Source organism: Crotalus tigris, unplaced genomic scaffold (genome assembly GCF_016545835.1).
Source record: "Crotalus tigris isolate CLP2741 ecotype Arizona unplaced genomic scaffold, ASM1654583v1 scf7180000021329.891317, whole genome shotgun sequence".
Lineage (NCBI taxonomy): Eukaryota > Metazoa > Chordata > Lepidosauria > Squamata > Viperidae > Crotalus > Crotalus tigris.
The window spans coordinates 636,221-658,554 of record NW_024098456.1 but is presented as its reverse complement, the minus strand read 5'-3'; the positions used below and the strand labels follow the sequence as shown (position 1 = coordinate 658,554).

Below are 22,334 nucleotides of genomic sequence, written 5' to 3'. Positions count from 1 at the left end.
TTTTTCCTAATTTATATTTTTCTCTGCCTTCAACATCTAGTAAAGTAGCGATAAGCTGTTGGATATCATCCCAATTAGGATTATGAGTTTGAATGATATTTGCAAATAAATCAATTATCTCTTGGGGTTTTTCTGAAAATGGCCCAAAATGTAATTTCCAATTCAAAAGGTCTGTGGTCATAAAAGGAACATATTGTAGCATTGAAATGTTAGTGTTATCTGGTCCAGGAACCAACACCTCTCTTAGAGGGGCAATATTTTCTTCTGTTTTTATTTCTAACTTGCTCCTGTTGCGGCTAGAAACTGAGGTTTCACTTTCAAAGTTATTCAAGCTTTTATCTGTCTCTTGAAGGGATCCAGCTGTTGCTAATTTTCCTTCCTCACTGGCTTCTGGCTGAAATTGGGCTTCTCTTTCAGGCAGAGGGAGTGGAATTTGCTGATTTATTCTCCCTTCTTCTCTTCTAGGAATGTAGGGGGGTGGTCTGGCAATTTCCTCCCTATCTTCCTGGCTGAAAATCTTAGCTTTTGTTTGAGGCTTGGCTTTTTGGCTTGCCAAATATATCTTTGCACACTCTATCTGACATTTTGCTAACCATCTCGGTTTTTCTGCAATGTTGATTTTCCATTGGTCAATGTAGGGATACTGGTCCCAATAACCATTTCCAGTCACAATTTGATGAACCCGTGCAACGAGTTCGGGATTCGCCGATCCCATTTTTGGCCACCCTACGCCCAGGGCAGTCCACTCAGATTCACAGAATCTTTTTAACATGGCTGGACTTGGTTTTGGATCTCCATAATCCCTAGAAAAACCCCTTTTGAAATTCTTTAACATGCACTGGAGTGGCGTCTGGTCAACGCTCTCCTTTGACTTTTTCCCACCCATCTCTCTAATACACTACCATCGATCACTCAGCATGAGCTACAATGGTTTAACCTCCCACACAATCCTGCCTATTGAAGGCTTAAGGACGACACCTTTGCCTTCTCAGGGGATGATCAGTCCCCTCTTCCAATCCAAAAGGGATCAGGTTTCCCCTGTTTTACAATACTTGCCTGCAGGCGTTTTCCAGACTCCTTTGTTGATTTAAGATCTGTCTGTCACCCTCATGGATCCTCAGACTGGAATGCTTCCTGATGGGTTAAATCCCTTTCCTCCCGTCGAGTTGTCCTCGTAGTCAAGAGCTACAAAGCCAGCTTTTGGAGCTGTCGTCATTTAGGAGAGGGGGGGGCCACCAGGGCAATCCATCTTGGAAGGTTAAATCCTTTTTCTTAAAAGCCCTTAAAAATGTCCCGGCGGAGTTGCCATAAATCTTGTGGAAAAATAAAGCCTTAAAAAAATAAAGGGCTTTTACGAAATTCCGAAGGTGAAAGAGAGATTTTTATTTTTGCGCAAAAAGGTTCAGAAGTGACTTAACAATCAGCAAATTTCTGAACAAGGGGGAGGGTCTAAACTAAACCTTTATAGGTTTCTTTTTCTCAGGAACAAAGGAAGCATAGATGGAATCTTACATTGTATATGGAATCTACTTTGTGTAACATTCAAATAGTTTCTCACACGTTAGGTCCATTTCTCATGGGAATACAATGAAGGCAGTTTTTACTTTTATACAATGTTTCTAAATATGCATTAGGTCATTCACATACTGCTAATACAGCTTTTGCTAACATAGCTTTCTTTCAGAGATTATGCAGACACATGATTTTTGCTTTTAGTGATTTTTCATCATTATTATTATTATTATTATACTTTATTCTTCTTTATTCTATGTTATTCTATTTCTTTCCCACATTACTATGATGTCTCTTATAGTTCTGAAATGTCATTAGATTTAGTGTAATAATCCCTCTGCTTGTTTAAAAATTCAGAAATATGAATTTATGTTAATATGTATTTTGTATCAGTATAACAGACAAGTCATTTAATTATCAGACAACTTATGCAATGTAATGCAATCCACTAAAAAAAGCTTCTTAGAAGTAAATTATATTATGTTTATATAATTTAGGCAAAATCGACCATCACCCAGGCATAAATCAAAGTTGTCTGTATGTTCATTGTGACTGATCATAGAACACATATTGTATTGGACTGTTAAAAAGCATCTACTGGAATAAAATGTCTTCTTATGCAGCATATAGTATTTATGCAATACATACAGTATTTTCATATTTTTAGTCTCCTAAATTCCTGGCAGCAGTGTCCTAATTAATTCTCAAAGGATAGTTTGATATTTTTGGCAAACACCCATGAGGCATACAAGAAAGAAACAGTAATTATTGTTTTGCTGTCAGCAATACTTTAAGGAAGTGCAGAAGCTTCTTTTTGAAAAATCTTATAGACAGTAAGAATATCACTTGTAAGTCTTCCTATGCATATGTTACTGCAGAAGCGGTATTAACTTCTTAATTAACTGTTCCTTAATTACCTGCAGCACTTAGCAAGAATGCTTAAAGTATAAGTATCTTTTTAAGGAGATTCAATACATATCACTAATAAGAACTTTCTTTAAAATGCCTTAAACTAAAGATAATGAGAATCAATGGACTTTTCATTTGTTCAGTATCTTTAGAATTAAGATCTATTAATATGGGATCTCACTGAGATGGTTAAAAATTTTGAAGATATAATTTAAAAAAAAAATCAAAGATTTTCAGTGCTGACTCCATTACTTTTCCTTGCTGTATTATTGAAGGTAAGCATGAATAATTCCCACTATGTTGATACAATCTAGCATTCTAAGTTCTCTATTAATTTTACAATTTTAATTCACCTCCTTATATCTTATTGTTTCTTTACAGACAGCTAATAACTAATTTTGATTTTTTTCAGTTTGAACTATTAGTTAGAAACATTTAGGATTTCACACACCAGCCATTGTTCTGGACAGCTTCACAGGTTTTTGGTTCACATAGGGTTAGGATTAGTCTACATAGGCAGAATTAAATTAGGGGTAAAGGTGATGTGTGTTCAGGTTCAATGTATATTAAATGTATATATTGTACCATTATTATCTCTTCATTCAATATCAGAGTTTGGATAAAGCCAGTCAATCAGCTTATTAACTTAATTGCCATTTGATAATTTCATATACATAATCAATTATTATAGCATACATACAACATAATATGTCAGTCAGATTATACTCTGTATCTGATGTACATATAAGTATATAAGGGTTAGCCATACAAAGTTTCTCATTTCCTAGAGATTTCTTTTAATACATAGGAATTTAATTTTACACAAAAGCAAATAATGAAGCATGCTCATTGGTCTCCCATTAAATACAAAGTGAATCTTTTTAGTAGACTCAAAATTGTAGAGTTATGAATCAATGAGCCAACATTTACTTATTTTATTCAAAATATTTGAGTTATTCTATCTTCTCTATTTCATTTTCCATACCTAAAATCTGCAGCATTTATGCACATTTAAAATAGGCACAATCTGGCTGGAATGTAAATTTTAAATGAATTATCTTATTTAGGATCTAAAGGACTATACAACTACTTCTATAGATGTGCTCCTTTTCTATTATTTATTATGGAAGAAACTGAAGGAATTACAAAATTTGTATAAAATTTAGCCTTGAAGACTACTATTCAAAAGGGGGGCAGGCCAGAGATTAAAAATGTATTGACATCAACAATGTCTCCCAAATTATTTATGATTATGATTATTAAATCTAAAATAGTTTTTTTTTAAAAAAAACTGTTCTCATTTTCAAACCATATTGGCTTCCTAGAAATGGTCATCTACAATAGTTAGTTTGTCAGTCGAATGTCCCTTAATTAAGCTGGACCTCTGATGAATGTGTGAGCAAACACTTATTATCCCACTGTGCCCACAACAATAGCAATGCAGTAATTACTAGTTATATTTATTTTCTTTCACTTCTTTTAGTTCCCTAAATTTGTCAAGTGTGGCAATTTGCTATTCAACCCATTGTATCACATCGTCAAAAAAGTAATGCAGTGATGATTTGTCAGGAGTCAGTAGAAAGAAGTGTAAAACAGAGTTAGAGACAGTTGCAACAACATTCCAAGGAGTGACAGTTGACTGCAGCAACATTCCAAGGAGTGACAGTTGATTGAAGCGACATTCCAAGGAGTGACAGTTGACTGCAGCCTATATAAGGGACTTGGTTATTTATCTCTGTTCTCTTTATTGAAAACAATGTCTAGCTTAGATGTGATCCCTATTTATGTATTTCACTCTTGAATCTTAGACCTTTGGACTTGCTGACAACCTTGATCTGGCTCTTGAACCCTGGACTAACTTTAGGTGGCTGTTTTTCATTCTCCTCTTTGAAAAATACATTTGTAGGCAAGTCTTTGCTTTGTTTAACATATAAGACAGTATGAATTGATTGTTATGCCTGTTGCCTGAAAATCAAACTGATAATTTCTCAAGTAATAGTCTGAGTGTATGAGGATGAAACTAGAAGCAGTATATAATTAATATGAATATGTAATCTTATAAATAACTTTGCTTGATGCATCTATTGTCTACTAATCTACCTAATTCTTTGTTTTTACAGATATGTCAATTGTGGATCTGATTAATAGTTCTATTTTCTCTCTCTTCTATCATTCCTTCTTTTCATTTCTTTGTCTCTTATTTTACTGCACTATTTGTTAATGAATAACATAATATTCATCAAAGTATGAATTTAGTCAATAAAACCCTTGTATCTGAATTCATTCTCCTGGGATTTCACACCATTCGTTCAATTGAGATTGTCATCCTCATTCTTTTCTTCTTTGCATATGCATTAATTATTACAGGAAATGTCACATTAATTATATTAGTGGTGGTCAATCATCATCTTCAGTTGCCAATGTATTTTTTATTGGGTAACCTCTCATTCCTTGAACTTATGATCACATCAACTGTAGTGCCTAAAATGCTAATAAATATGATCACAGGGAAGAAGACAATCTCCTTTGTGGGTTGTCTTACCCAATCATTTTTCTATTTTCTGATGGGATCAACTGAATTTTTTATATTGGCTGTCATGTCCATTGACCGTTACCTTGCAATTTGTTACCCATTGCACTATGCTTTGATTATGAACAATAAGACTTGTTTCCAGTTTTTATTGGGGTCATGGGTTGGTGGTTTCATGATTATTTTAATTCCCAGCATTGTGACAGCTGGATTACCATTCTGTGGCCCAAATATTGTTAATCACTTCTTCTGTGATAGTGCACCTTTACTCAAATTGGTCTGTAGTGACACATCGCTGGCTGAAATTATTGATTTTGGGACTTCTTGTATATTACTCTTGGGATCACTTTTTGTAACCACTGTATCTTACATGTATATTATTATTACTATAATGAGAATACCTTCAGCACAAGGTCGCCAGAAAGCCTTCTCAACCTGTGTATCTCACATCACTGTGGTAACTCTATATTACGGGAGTTCTATATTTATTTATGTCCGCCCAACCAAAGAAAATGTGCTTGATTTTAACAAAATGGGCACTGTGCTGAACACAATAGTGACCCCCATGTTGAATCCTTTCATATACAGTCTTAGGAATGAGAAAGTGAAGGTTGGGCTAAGAAATGTCCTGAAATGTTAAAAAATATAAACAAAGTCAAGAAATAGCAATAAAAAATCCAACACAGTACAGTAGCATAATGAACAATTGATTTCACAGTATAACAATAACAATAACAACAATAATATTAGAAGGGACTGTGGAGATCACCTAGTCCAACCCCCTGCCCAGGAGGAAACCCTATACCATTTCAGACAAATGGCTGTCAAATCTTTTCTTAAAGACTTCCAGTATTGGAGCATCCACAGCTTCTGGAAGCAGATTGATCCACTGATTAATTGTTCTAACTGTCAGGAAGTTTCTCCTTAATTCTAGGTTGCATCTCTCTTTGGTTAGTTTCCATCCATTGCTTCTTCTCTTGCCTTCAGGTGCTTTGGAGAATAGCTTGACTCCCTCTTCTTTGTGGCAACCCCTGAGATATTGGAACACTGCTATCATGTCCCCCCTTGTCCTTTTCATTAAACTAGATATACCCAATTCCAGCAACTGTTCCTTGTATGTTTTAGCCTCCAGTCCCCTAATCATCTTTGTTGGTCTTCTCTGTACTCTTTCTAGAGTCCTCACATCTTTTTTACATCATGGTGATCAAAACTGGATGCAATATTCCAAGTGTGGCTTTACCAAGGCATTGTAAAGTGATATTAACACTTCACGTAATCTTGAGACTATCCCTCTATTAATGCAGCCTAGCACTGTATTGGCTTTTTTGGCAGCTGCACACACTGCTGGATCATATTTAAGTGATTGTCCACTAGAACTCTGAGATCCCTCTCACAGTTACTACTATTGAGCAAGATACCTCCTAAACTATATCTGTGTATTTGGTTTTTCTTGCCTAAATGTAGAACCTTACTTTTTTCACCATTTAATTTCATTTTGTTAGATAGTGTCCAATGTTCAACTCTGTCCAGATCCTTCTATATCTTAAGCCTGTCTTCTGGAGTGTTGGCTATTCCTGCCAGCTTGGTGTCATCTGCAAATTTGATGAGCTCCCCATCTATCCCCTCATCCAAATAATTGATGAAGATGTTGAAGAGCACTGGGCCCAGAACCGAGCCCCGGGGCACCCCACTACTCACTTCCCTCCATGTAGATGCAGTTCCATTGAGGACTACATGCTGAGTACGGCTGGTCAGCCAGCTATGGATCCATCTGGTGGTGATGCTGTCTAACCCACATTTTTCTATCTTGTCAAGTAGTAGGTTGTGATCTACTTTATCAAATGCCTTACTGAAGTCCAAATAAATCTGTTTTGTTTCATTATGTGCCATTGGATCATTCAGAGCTGATATAACTCAGGAGAGATTAATATTATTTGACTCACTTTTCTGGCAAGCAGTGCCTGTCACTGCCATCTACTCACCAGACATTCTGAGGTCAATTGTACCTAATCCCTCATTTTGAACAGCAACTTCATTCTAAAAAAAATATTCTGGGCATTTTCTCAGTAATGTAAAATGTCACTGATAGAAAATGGTGTAGAGAGTGAAGGATGGGTACAATGTCTTACTTTGAAGAATTCTTTCCAAATTAAGAAGAGCTGGGAATTTTCTTTGGATAAACTTTTTCCTGTGTTATGTGCCTTGCTCTTGCCAAGTTCTTTTTTTAATGAAGAATTGAGCAGAAAACATGAGGCAGCAGAATTCTATCCAACAATAGAGCATCTCTCTGATGTGAATAGTCCTTTTTCAAAGCTAGCTATTGTCAATCAGTCCATGTTCTTGCTGCTGCCATGTTAAGCAGGGAGTTGGAGATGGGGCAACTTTCTTATGCTAATGCTTCATTTTGTAAGGGCATATAATTTTTTTTGTTGGATGATGCTATAGACCCAATTAGTGGGTGCATATACAGTAGTGGCCACTTAGAAAGCCCACAATCTGTGACTAAAGAGTGAAAGCCTCTTTTCACCTTCATTTAAGTCCTTCTTCTATAATTCAGTAGATAGTAAAAAACAGCCAACAATATCAGGGAGTTTGATAGCCTGATCATTCATGGATCTGTCCAATCCTCTTTTAAACCATCCATGAAGGCTGTCATTACCACATAAGCTAATTCTACTTTATTGTAAGGTTATATTGACAGAATCTGTTAAATCTGAAAATACAAATCTCTGGCAATTCCTTTTAACAACCTGATCAATTATTCAACTTTTTACCATCAAGATGAACATACTTCAAGTAAAAGTTTTCTTTTCACAGTGAAAAAATCACTTGAACACACATAGGTCATTGGAGCAGAAAAGAAAAGTTTTCAAATCTCTACCTATCAGCATTTTATGGTGTATCTTTGTTAGCAATCATTTATATTCTGTCTTTAAGTAAAACAAAACAAAACAAAGCCATAATAATAAATTGAATGATTTCAATCTTCTAAAACTCTCTTAAGACTTATGTCATGTCTTAACACAAAAAGATTTGTAATAGTATAATTTTGCATGGTGGCATGTTTTAAAATGGTGTCCTTTAGGCAACTAAAGCAACAATTTTAATGGATAGGAAACTTTACTTCATAAGTTTTAATTCTCTAATATGTAGTAAGGAGATTTTCCAACCCATCCACACTAAAAGTCTAATTTTTAATAAATTGCAGAAGCAATTCTGGTTACTTTAATGAATCCCTGAGTTTGGGATAAAAACAAATAGTAATCAGTTAATTTCTACAAGATCTCCCTCCAGAAAAACTTTGAAGATTCACTGACAGTTGTTTTCTTTGATGCTTGAGGATACTTGTACAATGTATTAAGGAAAGACAAACTAATATATACAGTACATACATTTCTTAATAATGTTGTTTGTGACCAAATAGCCAATTTACATTTATGACATCAACCACTTGATTGTTTATTATGGAAAGTTTTATATTGTATAGTCTAAGTGAAGAAAAAAGAAAGAAAGAAAGAAAGAAAGAAAGAAAGAAAGAAAGAAAGAAAGAAAGAAAGAAAGAAAGAAAGAAAGATGAATGGATCCAGGCTTTTAATATTTGTTTTCTCAATGCCATTTGAAATCAGATGCTCCTTTACTTTTTGTATATGCATTGAAGAGGACAATTAGTAATTTTGCCTTAAAAGACAGCATAAGGAACTGTGTGGCCAGAATTAAGCACAAGAGTATACTGGAATAAACCACAATTTGGGAATAAGGCATTCAACCAAGAAATTAGTAATCTGGCAAAACCTAGAAACTTTGTGCCAGTTCCGATTTTCAAAGCATCAATTGAGAAGAATTATAGATGTCTTAAAAATCAGAATATATGTACAAGTTTGTCTGCACTGCAGTCCTTTTACCTTGTTGTTATTAATGAAGTGATATTTTACAATGCAGCTGTAAAACAAAAGTATTGCTTCTATCCAATTTATTTTTCTTAGTAGATTGAAAATTCATACTAAAACATAACAGGAATACAAAAGAAAGATATTCAAGCTGATTTGGTATTACTCTGGTAGTTGCTTCTTACTTCTTGGTAATTTGTCTGACAATTTCTGTAAAGCATTTGCACTATTTCTAAGTAGTAACAGTTATAAAATATTATAAAAAGCATGAAATTGACTAAATAGTTTTTTGAGTAACAAAAATGCTGAGAATATATACCTAAAACTATACAATATATACTTTTAGCAGAGTATTTGAAGTTATCCCAAACAGAAAAACTGCTGGATCTCCTGTACAATCCTGCTGATTTTTAACCTCAGCTATTATAAAATAAAAAAAATCATCACAGTTCTTCTATGGAGATGTAGAATAGACTCGAGAACCCTAAATATTAATTAAATATATTATGTGGGTAATTAATCCAAGTATTAAGAACACACTCCATGGATTTTGAAGCTTAAATTAAATCATGCAGATATACTGATTTAAAAAAAAGACATATAACCCATTCTATGGGTTAAGTTAAAATAAAGGACCTGAGCATTAATCCCAGCATTTACCTTATACTGCTTAATAATATGTTAAAAAAAGATCATATAATTCAAAGTCCACAATTGGGAATTATATACAGGACAAAAATACAAAGAAGTATGATAGGGGCTTTCTTTAGCAAAAATGAAAACAAAATTAACCATTCATGAAATCCCTTAAATAATAATAAAAAACATAATTCATCTTATTTTCAAATTATTTAAACAGGTTTTTTTCTATATTTTCAAAATATTGACAATTCTCTCTATAATGATTCCTTCTTGTGTGAAGCCCAATAACCTGTTACGTCTTTTTGTTGTTGTTGTTTATTTTCAATTATTATACTGAGCAGCCCTGAAATTCCTTGGTTCTGAAACGTGGCACCTAATTACATAAAAAAGAAAGAAAACTAAAGGATGCACCTGTGGGTTTTTTTTTTTACATTAGAAAACATATGTAAGACTGGAATCCAATTTTAGCCATATTCTTGAGTGTACAAAGATTACTGTATGCTCAAAGATGAATGAAATTCCCAAAGTGAATTGTGAAAATGACAGCAATTGCTAAAATGCCAAAGCTGACTTATTTAATCAAAGCCAAAAACTTTTTTTTTAAAAAAAAAGACTGGAAATCTGAGGTGGATGTTTTGATGAAAAAAGAAAAAATAATACAATGATTTATGAATTTGATGATTAAAAAAGATCTAGATCGAGTGAAGGAATAAAGAAATTTATAGAGCATCCAAGAGGAAGGAAGAATTATAACAGTGGTTCTCAACCTTTCTAATGCCGCGACCCTGTAATACAGTTCCCCATGTTGTGGTGACCCCCAACCACTTATACATCACCAGGTGCCAGGGGCGTGGCCAAAGAAAAGGGGGAAAAATGGCAGACAGCCTTGTTTGGCGACCCCCATGAAATGGTCGTTTGACCCCAAATGGGGTCCCGACCCACAGATTGAGAACCACTGAATTATAAGATTACAATTATCTCTTGAAAAAGTGGTTGGAAGTAATTACATTTGATAACTTATTTTATTCTATTTATCTTTATGTAAAATTCTTCACAAATATAATAAAAAAGACATATTGCACTAGTCTATCCAAAATGTGATTAGGGCATAAGTTAATGCTGTTAGGGATTCCTGCTCCAGGAAGGGCAACAACTAGAATATGAACCAAAATTGAGCAAAGTTACTACCAGAGATAACAGGGAAAACATTGTTTCTTAATAAGCAGCAATTTCAAAAGGCAGGGATTCCATTTTAGTTGATTTCTTCCTATCCAGTACTTTACAGCTTCAGACACCAGATCAGGAATTCTACAGCATATCTGGTCCGGTACAGAATAGAAGTATGTTTTTGAATATCATCAAACTATTAAAGATATTCCATTCCAAACTTATGACCATTTCTAGTGGTTTTACGCAAATGAGGAACAGAGGGAACAGAAAGAAAGAGGCAAGATTGAAGGGTAATATCCCACATGGAAATAATTGATCCCTATACCACAAAATAATAATTATAGACAATGAGAGACTACACAGTAAGGAGTAAAAGTGCTGTAAAATTATGTCCCCACTCCTAACTCTTACAAGAGCCTTTTTACAGTGATTTTAGGCCTGAAGTCTGAGTGCAAGGGACCTAGATAGTATGTTTCCACTAATGCTCTCCATACTAAGACACTGCTACCACTTTCTCAATGAACCTTTTTTAAAATGGTAATCTTAATCCCTTTGAGAAGTTGATCACCACCAAAATTCAATGATACAGTATTTAACCAATGCAGCTAGGCAGAATAGAGGTATTAAGAAGGTTAATGAGGGTAACCAGCAGTCTGTAGACTTCAAGCAAATGTTTTATAAAGTGACTTCCAGATTCTTCTAATCTATATATTATGCTGAGACCAGTTGTTGACTATTTCCTGGCCTAATTTAAACCTGTTGTTTTTTAGGGAATCTTTTGTCCTATTATGACTTCATTAAGACATTAACTTCTGAGGAAAAGCCTTTCCAAAGAGCTCATTATTGTCAGACACTATCATCAGGTCTGAATCACAATAAAAATTGTGGAACATAGCCTGTGAATCCAGAAACAAATTAGATTGACTATGCTTATGAGTAGATATGATACATAACTGTATGACTTGTAAAAGACCTTGTGAATAGACTATTTCACTAATGAGACTGATATAGGAATATTAAGCATATTTCTATCTACCTATCTATCCAACATTTTAATGACATCTCTTGTGTTTTGAATCTCTAATTGTTGAATTAACATTTTCACAGTTTACTCATAACACCTTGATGATTGGCAGTTTCAGATTATTCTGGGTAAGATTTAAATGCTCCTCTTGGATGTGGGTCCTTTGTATTTTTAAAAAAATGTTTTGATACACCAAGTCCTTATTCTAATGCTAATAATCATGGAATTATTTTCCTTATTTTTAAAACAAAAATAATAGCTTTAGTCAGTGATATTAATTGTTCAGTTACACAGTCAGCATAATAACAGGCATATCTTTTTGAATGCAAATTGAACATTTTCTCTGTTAATGTTACTAAATTTGAGGCAAAATGTCATAAAAGTGAGTTTATTCAAAGAAAATAAAGAATATATCAATAAATCTCAGAATTTCCAACTTTAGCAATAGATCTGCTTCTTAAAGTGAGAACTGAAATGAATAAGATTTTTTTTTTTTTTGCAAATTGTTAATGTTCAGTTCTTCTTACTTATTTGTAAGGTTAATAGATGGTCAATGCAATTTAATATATAGATTTTGGTTTGGCTAGTATTGTGTCTTATTTTTAATAACTATAATTATTTTGTCAAACAAAAATATATTTGCACTTTTGGATGCAATTGTGTTTTTGAAATAAATCAGAACAGTGTGAAATAGACCTCTTTCAAACATTCACTATAGAATAATAATGATTTCATGGATCATTTTCTGTAATTATTTAAATAAATTCAATACTGAATTCAAGTTTAGTATAAGGCTTTATTTATTTAATACCAGCTATAAGTCTACCTGACAGTTGAGAAATAGAGGAGCAAGAAATTAAATGCCAGCTTCAGACTGACTTATCTAAACTCTGGAAACATGTAAGTAATACATATCATTTTACAATTACTACAAATACTTATGTGTTGGTAAGTATAGTTTGATCAAAGATGCATTTTACAAATATTTATCAATTCATACTTAGCCATTTTGAAACAATTTGTAATTATTCATTCCCATATAATGATATTATTTATAATTTATTTATTAGATTTGTTTGCCACCCATCTCACTTAGAGACAACTCTGGATGGCTTACAAATATCTTATTTTTTAAATAATGAGAGAGGAAAAAAAAGTAATTGGATATAATGGGTATAATGAGAACAAGTGTGGCATTGTGGTTAAATTAGGAGATCCAACACATTGCCTCTTTTGAGATGGAAGCCAAGTATTCTGAGGTGAGGTGGGGTGTCACTCTCTCAACTTTAGACTGGGAGCTAAAAAAATATCCATGAAAAAAACTTACAATGTAACATCATGGTAGATATTAATAGTTCATAATCTTCAGTAAAGATATCTTCGTTCTGCAGTGGACCAATTTAAGATTTAGACAATGAAGAATTCTTACCTGGTAACCCAATGTGTTAATGGTAGTTTAGAAATAATAATAATAATACTGATCATAACTGTAGTAATAGTCATGGCTGTATAGTTCAGTGTCCATCTTTTTTGTTACACTCAGAAAATATGTAAAGACTTCAAGATTTATTCAGACATTATAACCCCCCCCCAAAAAAGATGGTTTGATTATTTTTCTGAGCAGTGAGTTTGCTTTCTTGTAATTGTATATTTAGATTGCTAACTTATGTATGGCTCTACATGATGTATGGTTTTTGCTTTTGATTGTGTATTGTTTATATTATTTTAATTTTGTCTATTTTTCTTTTCTGTTCTTAACCCAAGGTATGGATCTCAGGAATTTTATACCATTGAGAGTAAGTTTGATTGGGCTGGCTCATAACTATAAAGAAAATTGTTTGTTGAAATTAGAGCTGCTTCAGTCCTTCAATAACCATTGAATAAGACATCTTCTGGTATTAATAAATTCAAATTTGAATTTGGATTAAGTAATATATGGCAAATGAGTTTGTGTATGACTATTGGCATATATGATAGTTTTTGAGTACTGACTACTTATAATCAGTTACAGCAACATTTCTCTATGACAATATCTGAGTCAATCTATTTAAATGATATATGAAGCCTGTAACTAAGTTTATTTTATAATTAATAAGGTATATACAAGTGAGTGTAGCTTAATTAATTTTTTTATACATTCAGACACATTTTTATGGCACAATATACTATATATTTATGCATTACAATGATGGGATGCTGCATATATTCATATTTCAAGAAGGGAAGGGGATTTCTATTCTGCTTTATCATATACCCAAATCTATTAATAGTAATTTAGAAGAATGATTATCACAGCAACAAAAGTCATGGATATAAAATTCAGAAAACATTTTGAAAATGTAATAATACAGTATCTCTCATAGATAGTCAAATGGTTTTCTCCTCCTGATATCCTAAAAGATTTGTTTCTTTCATCAAGGTCTACAAATAGGGCTGTTGTGACTGTTCTGCACAATTAGGTTTTATTATTAATATTATTATTCCCAATTTGGGAATAATTCTGCTACAATTTATGAATTCTTTTTAATTTTTGTTATTGAATAGCTATATCCTTGAAACATACAAAGTAAACACATTTGAAAATATTTGATTTGATTGAAAAAAAAAAACAAAAAAAAACCAACCCACCACCTTTAACATGTAATATCGATTGTAATTGTCATTGTTGGTAAAGTGTTCTAGGAAAAATTCAGTAATATAACTCATAACATTTCTCAATTATTCCAGGAAGAAAATACTTAAAACCATTAACAGAATTTTAAATGGAGAACAACCTGACAACTGTAGTAGAGTTTATTCTCCTAGGCTTCTCCCAGAATCATAGAATGCAGTCGCTTCTCTTTCTCCTTTTCCTTGCCATTTATACCACAACTTGGCTCGGAAATCTCACCATTATAATTACAGTATTTCTCACCCCTGTTCTGCATACACCCATGTATTTTCTGCTTGCTAACTTAGCTGTTGTAGACATCAGTGAATCTTCTGTCACATCACTCAAAATGTTGTGGAATCTCTTCCACCACACTCATACCATTTCTTACAATTGGTGCATTGCACAGATTTTTTTCATTCATTTAACAGGGGGCACAGTGGTCTTCTTACTAATTGCAATGGCTATTGACAGATATATTGCTATTTACAAGCCCCTACAATATTTAATTATCATGAAGAAAGAAATTTGCATAGGATTGGTAGTAGGGGCATGGTTAGGTGGCTTCGCTCATTCCATTATCCAGGTTGGAGTTCTCCTTCAGCTGCCTTTCTGCAAATCCAACATTTTGGACAATTTCTACTGTGACATTCCTCAACTTATCAAGCTGGCATGTGCTGATACATACACACCTGAGCTTCTGATAGTTTGCAATAGTGGACTTCTCCTGACATTAATTTTCTTCACTTTGCTTGTGTCATATACAGCCATCTTAGTAAAGATTAGGAGGCATATAACAGAAGGCAAACACAAGGCCCTTTCCACTTGTGCTGCCCAGATCATAGTTATGAGTTTAAATTTTGTTCCAGGGATGTTCATTTATGACCGCCCTTTCAAGGTATTTGAAGCAGACAAGATTGTTTCAGTGCTCTACACTCTTTTGACCCCAATGCTGAATTCCATGATCTTCACTCTTCGGAATAAGGAGATGAAAGTCACCATTAAGAAGCTCATGAGAAAATGCTATCTTTCTAAATAGACAAAAGCACCACATTCTACCCTGAGGGAAACATGCAGAATAACTTAAATATCAGTCCCCCACACCATAGCATTGCTCTTTGAATTAGTAAAATATGCAAACGTGAAAACTTGTGCTCAGTGAACAAATAACTATTTTTTTAGACAAGTTTCACAACTCAGAACACACATTTGGTTTACTTTAATATGAAGCAACTCTGAAAAAGTTGAATCCATAGGCTCTGTGTTTTATTTTCCCTGTAAGACATTATTGCTCTTTATTTTCTATTTATATTTAAATTTTATTCATAAAGTGTATTGCTCTTCAGATTTTTTTTATTAGTTTGTCACCATTCTGGCATATATTTTGCATGTGTTGCCTATATTGCCTATCCAATACACACTGCATTTTAACTAACATGCTTGTAGGCTATTGTTGTACATTAATTATTATATTAACTAACTGCACAATGTTAAATTAAATACAATCTCTCCTCCTATAGTGACCACAAGGCTTTCAGTGAAATGTCTATGAAAATTTGTAGCCATTCATGTCATGGTTGTCCCAAAGATGCTTTTTCACAAGGCAACTGGACTTTCTTGTTTTTCTTTGAAGATGTTTTGCTTCTCATCCGAGAAGCTTCTCCAGCTCTGACTGGATGGTGGGGAATGAAAGTATAAATCTTTCCATTGAGTGAAATGGTTCCTAACTGAAATGATCACTAAGTGAACATCTGTTTCTTTGTGTTTTTCATTCACAGAGGAGGGGGAGAGAAGTGAAGTTTGGTGTTTGCTGCCATCTTGTTTAGATAAAATTCTTTCATTCTCATTTAAAGAACAAATGAAAGAAATAATTCCTGCAGATACCTGATTACAGCCACTTCTCAAGTAACAACTATCTCAATTAGTGATTGTTTGCAAGCATGGCGGTCATAAATGTCAGTAAACAAAAGTTTAAAAAGTTGTTATCTATCCAATGTGTTTACTTATTTCCAGATTTCTATGTAACAACAATACACGCCAGAGTGTGAGTAACACTGTTTTTTCTCCATGAGAGAATTTTATCTCTGTAGTGGACTAGATGAGGGAAAACAAGCTTTAATTTAATCTACACACAATAAAAGTGCTGTTAATCCTTTAAAAGCGACATGGAAATGAATACAAAAAAAAAAAAAAAAACCAAGATGGATTTTAAATCAATCTATACTAAAATATAAAGAATTCATAGACTTGGCCAAAAAAGAAATGGAATTCTTCTTTAAAGAAAATAAAGAAGAAGACACATCACTACAAAACATATGGGATACAGCCAAAGCGTATTTTAGAGGCATAGCTATAACGTACATGGCAAAGAAAAACAAACAGAGAAGACAGCAATATTTATTATTAAAAGAAGAATTTAGAAAATTAGAGACAGAATTACAACAAAACCCACAAGAAAAGACTTTGAAAAGAGAAATGGAAATAATAAAACATAAGCTGAATTTGTTGGACTCAGAAAAACTGGCAGAACAAATAAAGAGAGCAAAACAAAATTTCTTCGAAAATGCCAACAAGCCAGGAAGATGGCTAGTCTATAAGCTTAAAAAACAGAAAGAGAAGAAAATAATACATAACTTAGTAGATGAGAAAGGTTGTTTACAATTTAAAAAGGAAGAAATAAAAAAAATAATCAAGAAATATTATAAGGAATTGTATGGCAAAGAGAGAATCGCTCAATATTTAGAAGAAAGTAAATTGCCAAAGATTCCAGAGACATTCAAAACTATGTTAGAAGAAAGAATAACAATGATGGAGATATTAGAGGCTATAAAATGACAAAAGAATGGAAAAACACTTGGCCCAGATGGGCTACTGGCAGAACTTTATAAAAATCTACAAGATATATTAAACGAACCGTTGAAAGATGTGTGTAATGGATTATTATTAGAGGCCAAGCTTCCAAATACATGGATAGAAGCAAATATTACTTTGATACCAAAAGAAGATTCAGACTTGATGTATATTAAGAACTATAGACCAATTTCATTACTCAATGTGGATTACAAAATTTTTACTTCAGTAATGGCAGAGAGACTGAAAAGATACTTAGTTGAGTTTATACATCCAGATCAAAACAGCTTTTTACCGAAGAGACAAATTAAAAATAATTTAAGGGTGATAAAGGACGTATTAGAATATTATGAATTACACCCAGGGAAACAATTAGCATTAGTGTTTTTAGATGCCCAAAAAGTGTTTGATAATGTTTCTTGGCAATTTATGGTTCAATAATTACAAATAATGGATTTTGGAAAGAACTTTACAAATATGATAAAAACAATATATATAGTAAACAGACAGCAAAAGTGATAGTGAATGGAGATTATACTGAGAGTTTTGAGATAAGAAAAGGCACAAGACAAGGATGTCCACTATCTCCATTATTATTTATCTTTACTTTGGAAGTACTAAATAGAAGGATAAGACAGGATACAGAAATTAAAGGATTGAAAATAAAAGTTGAAACATATAAGTTACAAGCATTTGCCAATGATCTAGTGTTTATTTTGGAAGAACCTAGAGATGATTCCTAAACTTATGGGGAAAGACAGAAGAATATAGAGAAGTGGCAGGACTAAAAATAAATAAAGATAAAACTAAAGTAATAGTAAAGAACTTTACAGATAAACAAAAAAGGCAAATACTAAAGAAAACAGAGGTACAAATAGTGAAAAAAGTTAAATATTTAGGTATTCATCTTTCAGCTAAGCTAATTATATAAAATTATTGAAGTAAATAAAGCTAGACTTGGAAAGATGGAAAAATCTCCGGTTGTCAATATTAGGAAGAATTGCTACAGTAAAAATGAATGTGTTGCCAAAGATTTTATTTCTATTTCAAACAGTTCTGATAAAATTTGAGAGAAAATTCTTTCAAAATTTAAATTCATTGGTTTTGAACTTTATTTGGCAGGGGAAAAAAGCTAGAATTAAGATGAAAACATTACAAGATGCTAAGAAAAATGGAGGTTTTGGGTTGCCGGAATGGACATTGTATTGTCAAGCATCTGTGTTAACATGGGTGAAAGAGTGGATAGCACTCAGAAATAAAAGGTTATTGTATTTAGAGGGACATGATTTATAATAGGGGTGGCATGCCTTTTTATGGTACAGGAAAAACAGAGTCCATAAGTATTTTCAAAATCATTTTATAAGAAATGCTTTGTTAATAGTATGGGAAAAAATTAAAGCTAAAATATATTCAAAAATTCCAGGGTGGTTATCAACGATGGAGGCATTTATTCATCCGAACCTGGTAGCCTTTGCAAAAACATGGACATATAAAGATATTTTAGATATGGATGGGAAATTAAAATCTAAATAAGAATTGGAAAATCAGGGAATTAATCTGTCTTGGTGGGCACATTTACAGATACAAAATAGATATGAAAAAGATGTAAAAATGTATGGATTTTACAAGGACCAATTTGTGTTTGATAAGATTTTGTTATCCTCAGATGAGAAATTAATCAAGAAAATGTATAACTTTTTGTTAATTTTAGATATGGAAAGTGAACGTGAAAGAAACAATGACAAGATGGGCAAAAAATTTTGGTTATAATATAGAATAAGAAAAATGGCAAATGTTATGGGAGAGAAACTATAAATTAACAATGTCAACTTCATACAAAGAAAATTTGTATAAAATGTTTTATAGATGGCACCTTCCACCAGCAAGATTAGCAAAAATGTTTAAAAATATGTCAGATAGATGTTGGAAATGTAAACATAACATAGGCACATATTATCATATTTAGTGGACATGTGGGAAGGCAAAGTCTTATTGGAAAAATATGTGGTTAGAAAAAATATTGGGCGAACAAGTGGATTTTAAACCTGAACTTTTTCTACTAGGTATTATGCCTGAAAAGACTAATAAGCAAAAATTATATTTGATTTTACACATCACCACAGCAGCGAGAATAATTTTTGCACAATACTGGAAGAATGAAGGACTGCCATCAGAGGAAGAAATAATCAGAAAAATATTGGAATGTGCAGAGATGAACAGATTAACTATGAGATTGAAAGACAAAGAAGATACAGACTACTATCAAATTTGGAATTTATTTTATTCTTGGTTAGAGAAAAGAATGAAGGATTAGGAATTGAACATGTATTAGCTTAGCAAACTCCAGACAACTTGTTGATTGGAAAAATCAACATATGTTGATGAGAAAAAAAATTAATAAAAATAAATAAATAAAAAGTGCTGTTACTTTTTAAAACACACACATACACAAACAAGCTAGATACTGGAATAAGTTCTGAATGGGCTTGTATTGCCCAGAAATTATTGATTATGAGTTCTTTCAACCTTCATTTGTAATTGGATTTCAAGGTGTTAGTTGTGAGTGCATTTGAACATTATAATTAATGTACTGTGGCATTTAAGACTTCAAATGTGCAAATCTACATGAAAGAGCCCTAACTCTTCAGAATCATTGTGGCTACTAATCAATAACCTGATGAAAAAGCACATTGAAATAATTTATCAAAGAAGTGATGAACACATCAGTTATTGTTGCCAGTGTTCCCTACTCCAAGAAGGGTCGCAAGTGAAGCATCAATCAAAAGTAAGCAAAGACTGTCCTAGACAGTCTCTATTTGTTGTGTAGAAGGAGGTATGTGACTTCAAGGCAGAAATCAATACCATACATCTAGGAGAGTCCTCAAATCACACACCTATTTCTTCAGGAGATATAATCTTATCACTACCAGAGCTAACAAAAAAATAGATGGTTTCTAGATAATAACAATTCCAACTTGCAGGGACTGAATTTCAGCTTGTTTCTTCCTATTCAATGCCTTACTATCTCCCGACACCAAATCAAGGCTTATACAGTATAACATTTCTGGTCAAGTACAAGGTGGAGGTATATGGTTGAGTCTCATAAAAATATTGAAAAGAGATCAGATGTTCAGAAACATCAGACTGCAATACTTAAAGCCAAGCAGGAGAAAAAGAAGACAAGTCACATGACTAATTCATCTCTATTATGCTACTTACCCAAGCAAAATAGAGATGAATTAGTGCTCAAGAGAAAAAGTGATCAGTAATATGTGCTAGCGAACTTACATAACCCACAAGCTACCACATAGCTGACCCCCTGCTAATTCTGTTTGAAGTTGATCCATCTTATTAAAAAATGAAGAGAAGAGAAGCAGGAGTGGTATAACTCTCCAATCCTTTCTCCTCTGTTCTGATATCTCCAAGTATTGTAATATTCATTATTTAGACTTTTCAATTTTTCTTATCAACAATTAAGTCTGGGAAGTGTGGCAGATGTTTGTTTGTTTGAATTCTAAAGTCCCAAAGCAATTTAGCTTTATCATTTTCAATTGAATACTTTGTCTATTTTGTGGTGTTACCAGTTCTTGCTTGCAGGCAGAGTATTTCGTGCAGGTATTCCAATGCACCATTGCTGCTATTTATCATGCTGTTGTTTGTAGTCCTCTTGCAGCAGTGGTCCACTATTTCTTCAGCTTTCTTGCAGAGGCAGCATTTGCTATCTGTAACTGTGTTTTTGATTCTGGCTTTCAATGTATTTGTTCCTAAGGCTTGATCTTCTTCAGCCAGAATTAGCTTCATCTGCCTATTTTTTTTTAACTTTCCTCCTCTAAGTCATTGCCAGGTCTTGCTATCTGCTTTGCCTGTAGGTTTTTTTTTTTAATATATTTTTTAATATAATTCTTTCTCTAACCATGAGTTTTTTTCTATTCTTCATTTGCTCTTCCTTATAGACTACTTGGATCCTTTGGATAAGCTTTGATGGCTATTTAATTTGATCAAATTGTAATAATTCAAGAAAATCCAGTTAGAAAATCTAATTCATTTCTAACCTGTGTACAATACTGAAATCAGATTATTCAAATATCTTTACTAGTTACAAATTCTTTTCTTGGCCATATTTAAGGTTTTTACCATATTGTATCTGAGGGAATTCCTTTCCTATGATGAATTCATTTACACATTAAATTCTCAAGTACAGCCTTTCTGAAGAGCTCCCTGCTGCCAGAAGTCTGGTCATCAGGTCTGCATCACACCAAAATTGTGGAACACAACCTCTTGAATCCACCAACTAATGTGGTTGTTGTCTCTTTTATAAACAGTTATGATACGTGTATGTGGATTTTCATATATCAATGATGAATCTTGTGAATAAAGGTGGTCCTTGACTTACAAGCATTCATTTAGCAACTGTTCAAATTTTTGTCAGTATTGAAAAAAGTCACTTATAACTATTTCAGCATCCCTATGGTCAGGTGATCAGAATTTACACACTTGGCAACCGGTATGTGTTTATGACAGCTGTAGTATTCTTCAGTCATATGATCACCATTTGCAATCTTCATAGCTTTGGACAAGTTAAGTCAAAGGGGGAAACTGATTTTGCTTAACCACCGCATGATTTGTTCTTAATCACTGTGTTGATTTGCTTAACAACCACAGCAAAAAAGGTTGTAAAATTGGATTTGACTCACTTAACAACTGCCTCACTTAGTGATAGACATAGGCAAGGATTACCTGTAGACTATTTCTCTAATGGGTTCATATAAGAATAGCAAGCATATTTCTATCTATCTACTTCCACAGCATTTTAATAATCTCTCTTGAGTTTTGAGTCCCTGGAGTTAACATCTTCATAGTTTACTCATAACCTCATGAAAATTGGTAGATATAGGAATACATCTACCAATACAAATTACCCTAAGGCTGATTCCAGTGGCCCTTTGGATATGAGTCTTTTGCCAATTTTTTAAAATGTTATGATACAACTAATACTCATACCATACATTTTGTCTGTTAACATATCTAAGGTTGGAAATGAAGTATTATTAAATGTCTGTTTATTAAAAAAAATAAAGTATTGGTAAATCCCAGAATTGCACATTCAGAACTTTAGCAATAGATCTGCTTATTAAAGTTGAAAGAATGAGAATTGTGGAG

At 33.1% G+C, this 22,334-nt stretch overlaps 2 protein-coding genes across 5 annotated transcripts; both read left to right on the top strand.

Annotated features, from left to right (window-relative positions):
- Positions 1-2,322: 2,322 nt before the first annotated feature.
- LOC120320367 (olfactory receptor 6M1-like) lies at positions 2,323-5,789 on the top strand. 2 transcript variants are annotated; one of them, XM_039369997.1, is made up of 3 exons: positions 2,323-2,360; positions 4,230-4,285; positions 4,542-5,789. In XM_039369997.1, the coding sequence occupies exon 3, from the start codon at positions 4,668-4,670 to the stop codon at positions 5,589-5,591; it is 924 nt and encodes a 307-aa protein (XP_039225931.1). In that variant the 5' UTR covers positions 2,323-2,360; positions 4,230-4,285; positions 4,542-4,667; the 3' UTR covers positions 5,592-5,789. The 2 variants fall into 2 exon arrangements, with proteins under 2 accessions (XP_039225931.1, XP_039225930.1); XM_039369996.1 differs by lacking the exon at positions 2,323-2,360 and adding an exon at positions 2,613-2,696.
- LOC120320366 (olfactory receptor 4D1-like) lies at positions 4,227-16,350 on the top strand. Of its 3 annotated transcripts, XM_039369993.1 has the most exons (5): positions 4,227-4,285; positions 11,758-11,802; positions 12,489-12,574; positions 13,439-13,470; positions 14,402-16,350. In XM_039369993.1, exon 5 carries the CDS (start codon positions 14,437-14,439, stop codon positions 15,361-15,363), a length of 927 nt encoding a protein of 308 aa, XP_039225927.1. In that variant the 5' UTR covers positions 4,227-4,285; positions 11,758-11,802; positions 12,489-12,574; positions 13,439-13,470; positions 14,402-14,436; the 3' UTR covers positions 15,364-16,350. The 3 variants fall into 3 exon arrangements, with proteins under 3 accessions (XP_039225927.1, XP_039225929.1, XP_039225928.1); XM_039369995.1 differs by lacking the exons at positions 4,227-4,285; positions 11,758-11,802 and adding an exon at positions 11,871-12,056; XM_039369994.1 differs by lacking the exons at positions 4,227-4,285; positions 11,758-11,802; positions 13,439-13,470 and having other exon boundaries at positions 11,871-12,574.
- The last annotated feature ends 5,984 nt before the right edge of the window (positions 16,351-22,334 follow it).